This window comes from Contarinia nasturtii, unplaced genomic scaffold (assembly GCF_009176525.2).
Source record: "Contarinia nasturtii isolate CC-2019 unplaced genomic scaffold, AAFC_CNas_1.1 Cnas_scaffold_187, whole genome shotgun sequence".
NCBI classification, from domain to species: Eukaryota; Metazoa; Arthropoda; class Insecta; order Diptera; family Cecidomyiidae; genus Contarinia; species Contarinia nasturtii.
Window position 1 is genome coordinate 8,422,132 of NW_022197544.1, and position 9,082 is coordinate 8,431,213.

Consider the following 9,082-nt stretch of genomic DNA (forward strand, 5'->3'; position numbering starts at 1 on the left):
ATAATTTATTTGCCGCATTCATTTATCTCAAGCCAAACATTTAAAGGGTTTAAAACTTTTATCCAACTATCATACCTAAAAGTAAAAGTTTTTCAATAAACACAGCATAAGAAAGTTTACAACTCTTTAATTCATTCAATTGAACAATTACATGCAAGCATTTATTTTTTTTTATTCGAAGAAAAAAATACAAAAAAAGTCACATTCCAATCAACTCATTCGAACGATAATGTAGTATTCAGAACGTAAAAAAGTCGTTATTGCAGATTTCGTTTTTCTCATAATGATGCGTTGGTAATGTTCGAAATTCGAAATGTCATTAGTTGGCCTTATGTGTGTATTTTAGTCGAGAACGACGATGTGGTGGTGGTAGAAGTGACAGAAACTGAATTTGTTAAATAAAAAAAAACTCATCATTGTGTGGCATTTTATTTAATACTGGCGATTAACATAGAGACGCTCCCGATTCAAATTCGCAAACAAAAAACAATATATTACTATTAGAATTTAATATTCGTTTCTGATTTGAACGAGAAAGTGAGAAAATTAAGATTCCAGCGATAGCATTTTTCAAGTGTCACTTCAAAGAAACAACATACGCGCAAACACATCAATCGGTATAACACGATCCGATTGATACGAAATTTGTTTTTCGAAAGGTTTTTAGACGTTTTTATAATTAGTGCCAAAAAGTATTTGAAGATGCCAGCCGCTACGGAGCAACCGGCGGCTAAAAAAGAGCGAGAAGAACTGCTGTGGCAGTCTCTCAAAGAGCATGTGATGAGAGAACGACAAAAAATTAAAGAAGGTAATTAAAACAAGAGAAAAAACACACACATACACACTCACACACGGACACCAATTAATTGGTATGCATTTTGTGTTGAAAATTTATTGATAGAACAAGAAGCTGAAGTGGAAGAGGAGCGATTACGAAAAGAGCGAGAAGAACGCGATCGACAAGATGCAATGACACTGGGTGAAACAAAAGAACAAATTCAAATTTTAAACACACGACTCAAAGAGCTGCGAAATGAGAAACAACAATTATTTCTGCGACTGAAAAAAGTACTGAACGAAGATGAAAATCGAAAGAAACAACAACAGCAGAAGGACAGGTATTGTGGTCTCCAATTAATTTTGATTTAAATTTTTTTAAATATTTTGTTTTTGTTCAATTTCAGTGAGATGTTTGCATTACAGAGTATTGTACAGCAACAAGGATCTCATCAACAAATATTTTTACCACCGCGTGCGCCACAACTTATGCAAAAAGTACGCAAATATTTTCATAATTTATGTAAACATTTTCTAATTCGATCATTTTTTTTTTCTCTGTGGAACAGTATTTGCAAAGTGGTCCACCACCAATGGGTGGCATTTCAACACCACCGAATAAACGAGGTCGAAGCCCATCGCCAACGCCACAATACTATAAAACAAACAATCCACCCTACCCGCAACCTCAAAGTAAGTTTCATTTTCAGTTCAAGATACATTCGGATGATATTCTAAATCGAACGCAAAAACAACAACAAAAAAACAATTTTGGTTTCGAATCACTCATGGGAATTCGTTTTAATTTCATATGAACTGCGTATTTTTTTAATTGTTTGCGGCTTTTTTGTGAGTCAGAATTCTTTTTCCAATTGAATTGATTTCTTGAAGAGCTGTTATTGGCACCGGAGAATCGAGGACACTTGTTCCATATCATTTGTCAAGTACCGTGTCTGAAAACAAAAATGAGCTCTTGTTCGCTACAAGAGAAGTATCCCCGACGGCACATACAAAAAAAGTGTCCCCACCTCAGCAATGCCTATAACAGCTCAAACAAATTGTTTTTTTTTTTGACAATATCGAATCCAAAAAAACAAAAAAAAAACAATATTTTATTCATGGAATTAAAAAAAAATCGAATGTAATCAAATCAAAATAAATATTGTAACTGATGTTGAATGAAACAATGGAAAAAAAACAACAACACAACAACAAAAAACCCTTATTTTCACAGAACATGAGGATGGCAGACGAGGTGGTGAAATTGCTCGTACTGTCTTATGGAATAGTGAGTTATTTTGCAAGACTTTGTTAAATGAATTTTTATTTTATTTTATTTACATATGTGATCAACATGAACAAAAGCACATACACCCCCCCCCCCCCACACACACACACACACACTCAACCACACATTTTTTATTACCACAATTGCTTATTATTTATCCTATCCTCAAATGAATTATTCTTTTCGTTCAATCGTTGAATTAATTAGGTTTTTCATTGTAATGAGTTTGTTTAGATGCTTCATTTGTTTGAATTGAATTTAATGATTTTGCCAATTTTTACAGAGCCAACGTACCAAAATCCACCGGGAACACTATATTATCCGTCCAATTCACAAGACACACGACAATCGATTGTGTATCCAACATATACACCGAATTTGAATATTCCAATGATTTCATCGTATCATCAAGAATTATCGCAACAACAAGCCCAATCACAAGCTTTATCATCGGAACAGGTAGACCATTCCTTTGTCTCTTGTACATTTCTCGCATGAGATCGCACAGTACTAAACATAGGTTTCAAATTAGGCACAACAGCAACAACCTCAGGCACAATCTCAGTCGCAACATCAACAGCAATCGAGTCAACAGCCGACATCGCAGTCGTCAAATCAATCGCATGATAAAGGAAAACCATTGCAAAGGTATATACCACTTTTTTTGTCTCACCAATGTTGGTGTGTAATCAAACTTTCATTTGTTTTTAGTGTTGCTCAACATTCACAATCACAAAAGATGCAACAACAACAACAACAGCAGCAGCCTAGCCACGGTGGTCCGCCGCCGCCTCATAAGCCACATGCTCAACAAATTTCGTTGGAAAAACTCAACGAACGTAATTATCATCTGGAGAAACAGCAACAACCATCTGTACAACAATCGTCTCATATAGCCGAAAATATGTACCGTATGCCAATGTCGTTGTCATCTGGTATGCTCACCATTTCACCGCAAAGTCAACAGGTGACAAAAAAATTTCATGCATATATCCAAATTGGCAACGAACCAATTCATTCATTATAAACTTCATTCAATATCACATAGCCGAAAATATTGAAGTGAATGACATTTTTAAACAAGCATTCACAGATGTGTAGATTAAAAAAAAAGCAGTACAACAATTGACGCTTGCATCATTTGATGTGCATCGCTAGTGCTGTCGTTGTGCGTTCGGAACATTTCTTGCGCTGCCGAAGATCCGAACGTACACCGATACCACAAGCGATGCGCTTGATCATTTGATGTTTTGTATTGATGTATCTCATTGTGAATGCTTGTTTTTAAATCTACACATTGAAATTGTACAATTAAATATTGATCAATTCATTCGCTATTCAATTGAGCTATTGAGAGACGAAAAAAATTAACACCATATTTCCAATTTTATTTTAGCAAATTCAAAATATGAAACCAAGTGGAAGCATTACACAAGGATACATGACTACAAACAATACAATGTATGTAAAAAAAGGAATGAATCCAATCTCACACAACTTTACCAAATACTAATTATAACTTATTTGTTTTCATCTTGAAGAAATCGTGCTCCGCCATCTGGTTCACATCAACAACAACAGCCACAATCACAGCGGACACAGATGCCGATGCATTATCCGCGTCATACCTACAACTAGATGAATTCCGTCATGGACATTTAAAAAGCATTAGTTTATTCAAATTAAATGCTATTTCAAATGTCAGTAAGCTATTTACTTTCATTCTTCACTAATAAAATCAAACGGAATTTCACGCGGAATGGTGTAATTTTCATAAGATGCTAAAGCATATAGATAACGGATACGATTAGCAGAAAAAAAATAAGAGCAGAACAAAAAATTATTTAGACACTATGTATATCCACATATAAACACACACAATAGAAAACAAGTAGATAATCAAATTCGAATAAAATTTTATTTAAAAAAATATCAAAATTCAAATGTATCTTGTATAAATTCATTTTCCATATCCAAGACTAGTCATCTGGACTTTCATCTAGCCTGTGTACATGCAAAAAAAGAGGTTAAAATGGGCGTTTAGAAGGAAAACTAGTGATTCAATTTACACAGAGTTGGGATTATATACGATTTCATTCACGAATGTATTTTCCGTTGGCATTATGTATTTCTGCACAAACTTTGAACGAGAAAAAAGGTGAACATAGTTAAAATGGGTTTGAACAATAAAGAATCTGTGGCTTACTGTTAAACTATTCAGCCATTGATTTCCCATATGCGCAGCCATATGAATGAGCAAATAAATATTGAACAAAATGTACAAAGTGCTGTAAATAACTAAAGAGAGCGAAAACGAAATTAGGAAATGCAGTTTGAGCTTCAGCTTGTAGAGCACTTACTAGCTATTGTAAACCATCCCCAATTGAGTTCGGCGTCAATAATTTGATCGACTACCAATGTAACGTTTATTGTCGTGACCAGAATGAACACAATAAAGGAAACCATAATGTTCCAAATGCCATTCACAAAATCGCCCATGATTACAGCGCTCGAAGTGAATGCAATTGTTGGAATGAGAGCAAATGGTAATTGCAGTGACATGACAACATTAAGAATATCATTCATTCCGTTCAAATCTTGGATTTTACTGAAATAAGCAACACAGAATGTTGGTACGATTGCAATAAATCGTGTGAAGAAAACTCGCTTCCAGCGTTGCCATTGTAAATTCAAGAAACCTTCCATCGCAAATTGGCCGGCATAAGTGCCCGCCATCGTGGAGCTTTGACCCGCCGCCAAAATGCCGACCGCCCAAATATACATGGCCATCACACCAAATGCACAACCCAAAAAGATGCCACTTTGATACAGATCTACTTGGACCTCATTCGTATTATTTCCAAATACTTGCAGAGCTTCCTTGTATAATGTAGATGAATGATTATAGCACATGTCCACCTGAAAACAATTTGATGTAATTATTTTTTTTTACCAAATTGGATTCCTTCTCGAACGTACAATATCGACATTTTTCTTTTCATAAAGACCATGTGCGAAAACTGCAACCACAAAAACATTTATAATCAACGAAATGAACAATGCAATACATGCTTCAATGAAAAAATACATATTGGCATCTCGCACTTTGGCCGCATCCTTTCGATTTACATCACGCGACTGCAGATGAAATAAAACATAGAAATTTGTTAGTATATTCGCTTCGATGTGTAATCAAATGTGATGTGATTTACTTTAACTAAAGCTGAATACAAGTACAAATTGTGCGGCTGAATTACAGCACCAACAATCCCGACAGCTGAGAACAATCGATGAAACGCATTATAATTATTTAATTTTATAAAATAAATGAATTTCTCACCTTGTATTAATTCCTTTGATCCACAATTCGTACACCAAGGAATAAACATTTGTTCAATAACTTCAATTTCACTTGGCGATGACACAACATACTAGATCAAAAAGTGATTTGAATGAAAAATTCGACCCAAAATAACCAAAAAAAAAGAGGATGTACCTCATAGCCAAAAGTGACAGCCATCACGGTGATCAGAAAACCGAATAACAATTCAAGTTTACGAAGTCCATACTTGTCCAGCATAAGAAATGAAAATGTATCGATTATAGTGATCAAAACACCGGCCCACAATGGAATCCTTTTGGAGAATATTTTTCAATTTTTTACAAAAAAAAAACCCAAAATAAGCATCTTTCATTTGCACATACATTTTGTTTGACAGCAGGAACAGAGCGATGGCCGTTCCAATGACTTCTTGCATATCCGAACCGATTATTGCAATTTCGGTCATGATCCACAAAATAATGCGCGGAATCGTTTTATATTGTTTATAACACATTTCAGCCAAATGAAGACCCGTTACTACTCCCAACCTAATTCAAACAGAAACTTCGTGAGATCCAACAGAGACGAGGTGTGTTTGTACACTTAATTACCGAGCTGCCAGTCGTTGCACAATTAAACCCAAAATCGTTGATGACATCAAAACCCAAAGCAATTTATATCTGGCAGCAACACCAGACTGGAGATCAGATTCAACATTTCCCGGATCCAAATAGGCAATTGACATTAAGAAACCGGGCCCAGTGAATGCACATAATTTTCGAAAACTAAATCCATCCTATTGAATGTCGAAATCAATTAAATCACGTCTTTTTTTATTTCTTTTCGAAGAACTCACATCATTATCTGGGATGTGAATCATCTCATCGGAAAAATAGGTGTCCAAATTTGAATTTAGAAGAGGTGTATTTTCGTTTGGCGCTTGTCGATTCGGTGTATCATTTGAGCTATTACTTGCAATTGGTATCGATGTTAAATCATCGCTGTTATCTGGCTCCGATGCATCATTTGTTGCCATTCTGTAAACAAATGCAATTGGCGAATTGTTCGTATTTTTTTTTCTATCAAATTTTCATACCTTACAACTGCACTCGATCGGCCCCCAATTCCAACCATGATGTAAAATTATAACTGGAAATAACAATCCTACAAATTTATATATTTTTGAGAACAAAGAGAGTACGGCATTTTATGTATGTCTTGGAATTTGGAATCCTTTGGTCAATATTGATATTTTTCGTGACTCAATTGAACGACAAAATAGCGAAAAACATGCTGATAATATTTTTTACGTATTCGGACTTGAGTCCCGCCGATTAGCGCAGTTATCATCTACTTTTACATAAAGTGACTTAGTATTTGCATAGCATTTTTACCGGAGTTTATATCAAGTTTGCTGAGACTAAATCATGCACATCAGACCGAACGAGTAGTTTTGGATGGAAACACAATCTTTTTTTTATCATAATTTTGATTTTAATGGAAAAAAAATTTGGTTGATATGCATAAAAGAAATTTTCCGAATGATTACCGATATTTTTGAACTTAAAAAACATTCTTGATGCCTTCAGCTATATGCTTAATTATTAAAACAATTCAATAGTAAACATAATTGATTTTGATTGAAATAGCTGAAATGATTCGATCAAAACTATAACGTAAGTAAATCCGTGAGAGTAATCAACGTGAGAGTAATCAACGTGAGAGCAATTATAACTTTCGTCACAATTATATAGAATTGTTGCTATCGTCTGTAAGAGTATTTTCAGATATAAACTAACGTACTCTCGCTACAAAATGAAAAAGACAGAATTCATAAAAATCTGCACGTTTAATGTTTAGTTATTCCGAGAAGTTGTTTCTTTTGCATGATATTGCAAATTTGTTGATGATTTGCGCTAATAATCTTTCGTATAACAACAATGACACACACTCAAAAGTGGTTCAAAAAATCTGTTATTTAGCATAAAAAAAGTTTCCTGTTTTTACTAATCCAGAATTTGACGTTCTTCATGAAAATAATTCTTCGTTTTTCTTTCATTCAACACTTTGTTCGTCATCGAAATTTAGACGGCGTATATTTTAGGTGTTAGTTATTGGCATGTATATGACTCAATGGTGAAGTGAGCGGGGATTTCCCTTTTTTCTGCAAATAAATGAAGCGAGTCAATCAACATTTCTTATTTTCATATCCAGGTTATCATGATTCATGTGCAATTTAATGATGTTTTTGGCTAATATGAACGATCTTTTCAATTTTGTATAGAATATGAAATAATTTTTTTTAAACGAATTCCTTTGGATTTGCGAAAAATCACTTATGCAAATACATCAAATTTCATCTTTTCTGTCTTAAGTTTGAAAATTAAATGTTGAATGTAATAAACGAAAACATTGTAATAGCAAAAAGTGTTTGGTTTTTCGATATCTGTACTGATCACTATTATTGTACTTTGAACAAATTTAATGGTAATTACATTGTACCTGAATTAAATTGACCTTCTCAATTCAGATGCTGTTAAAATGTTGCACTAATCAAACTTTGATGAAATATCTCACTAAATAAAATTGTAACAATATTCTCAATAATTATTTAACATTTTACTTTGCTACTCTCGTATGCATTTTGACTAGTTTTGACAATGGTATCGATGTGACTGGATGCAAATTTTTTTGCGTGAATCACCGACGACAAGGGTAGACTAAAGATCGTTTGTATGTGAGAGTAAAACGGACCGAAAAAGCCACACTATGATATAAACAAACCCACACTTGGTCAGTGCATGAGCGTTAAATATATAAAAGATAAAGAATAGAAATTCGTACATTGTTTATGGAGAGACGCAAATTCTGACTATATGAAGTCATGCGATATGGAATCAACTTTGTTCCGTTAATATTATAGTGTATACTAAAGATAAATAAAAAAACAACTTTCATTTGAAATAATTGCGATAACAGTGTTTATTTTGCATTGCGTCCTATAAATATAATTCTTATATCGATCAATGTTCGCAATGGAGGCGATTTTTTAAATTATCGATGTTCGCAAGTTCATCGACTCGCAAATGTTGGTTTGTTCTTCCAACCATGTGATTTATTCCGGTCCTAATAGTAAGCTGGGTAATTCGGAGGCTGGTTTTGATTTTTCATGAAAAATTTGAAGTGAACCACCACTGTCTTCTCTACAACTGCCATCTTTTCCATTTGGATCATGGGATCCCCCAAATCAAGCGCACGGTATTCAAAAAAAATCAAGATAGCGCAGTAGTCGATACGGTTTTGGAAATTCTACTGTTTCAGTTTCATTAATCCGAATTATTAAGCCGGGGTTTTCCCAAACCACTAATTTTTCGCGTCCGAAATTTCGTGAAAATGCTAATTCGGCGACTGGTTTCAGCTGCTTGTATGCACGAACAATATTCAAAAGATCTCCGATACTCAAATACAAGAAAATGTTCTCTAGACAATCCTCGTTCATGTCCATCAGATTTGTTTTTGATGGCTTGGATTTTTGTTCACGATCCATGCATCGTCGCCACTTTTTCGAAAAGAATCTAATCATTTTTGACGCTTGACTATTCGGCTGAAAAGTTCGTATCGTTTCTAAGAAAGGGCGCTACCATAACTAAATCCATTATGTTTCTGGAAAGTACCATCCTTTCAAGGCATACATA

At 34.3% G+C, this 9,082-nt stretch overlaps 3 protein-coding genes across 6 annotated transcripts in view; 1 reads left to right on the top strand and 2 right to left on the bottom strand.

The window, feature by feature from the left end:
• The window catches only part of LOC116352054, a 587,314-nt gene that overhangs the window by 191,048 nt on the left and 387,184 nt on the right, over positions 1-9,082 (bottom strand). The gene's annotated exons all lie outside the window — the stretch shown is intronic.
• Positions 344-3,970, top strand: LOC116352071 (putative uncharacterized protein DDB_G0294196). Its single transcript, XM_031784339.1, has 10 exons — positions 344-808; positions 902-1,118; positions 1,185-1,275; positions 1,347-1,470; positions 2,012-2,065; positions 2,349-2,524; positions 2,598-2,713; positions 2,777-3,032; positions 3,462-3,526; positions 3,607-3,970. Exons 1-10 carry the CDS (start codon positions 703-705, stop codon positions 3,701-3,703), a joined length of 1,302 nt encoding a protein of 433 aa, XP_031640199.1. The 5' UTR covers positions 344-702; the 3' UTR covers positions 3,704-3,970.
• On the bottom strand, positions 3,965-8,075 carry LOC116352060 (protein Malvolio-like). Of its 4 annotated transcripts, XM_031784322.1 has the most exons (14): positions 7,890-8,075; positions 7,395-7,551; positions 6,484-6,536; positions 6,244-6,424; positions 5,999-6,183; positions 5,771-5,935; positions 5,562-5,700; positions 5,406-5,496; positions 5,278-5,342; positions 5,045-5,203; positions 4,426-4,984; positions 4,272-4,363; positions 4,135-4,205; positions 3,965-4,069 (listed from the first exon to the last, which is right to left on the bottom strand). In XM_031784322.1, exons 3-14 carry the CDS (start codon positions 6,519-6,521, stop codon positions 4,045-4,047), a joined length of 1,770 nt encoding a protein of 589 aa, XP_031640182.1. In that variant the 5' UTR covers positions 6,522-6,536; positions 7,395-7,551; positions 7,890-8,075; the 3' UTR covers positions 3,965-4,044. The 4 variants fall into 4 exon arrangements, with proteins under 4 accessions (XP_031640182.1, XP_031640180.1, XP_031640181.1 ...); XM_031784320.1 differs by lacking the exon at positions 7,395-7,551; XM_031784321.1 differs by lacking the exon at positions 7,395-7,551 and having other exon boundaries at positions 6,484-6,551.

Excerpts from the sequence above, each read along its gene's own strand:
- LOC116352071 (XM_031784339.1), top strand. The coding sequence starts at position 703 with ATGCCAGCCGCTACGGAGCAACCGGCGGCTAAAAAAGAGCGAGAAGAA. Across the intron at positions 1,119-1,184 it reads CAACAACAGCAGAAGGACAG|TGAGATGTTTGCATTACAGA; the intron begins GTATTGTGGTCT and ends GTTCAATTTCAG. Across the intron at positions 2,066-2,348 it reads TCGTACTGTCTTATGGAATA|AGCCAACGTACCAAAATCCA; the intron begins GTGAGTTATTTT and ends CAATTTTTACAG.
- LOC116352060 (XM_031784320.1), bottom strand. The coding sequence starts at position 6,521 with ATGGTTGGAATTGGGGGCCGATCGAGTGCAGTTGTAAG. Across the intron at positions 5,497-5,561 it reads CTGTCACTTTTGGCTATGAG|TATGTTGTGTCATCGCCAAG; the intron begins GTACATCCTCTT and ends TTTTTGATCTAG. Across the intron at positions 4,364-4,425 it reads GGGATGGTTTACAATAGCTA|TTATTTACAGCACTTTGTAC; the intron begins GTAAGTGCTCTA and ends CGCTCTCTTTAG.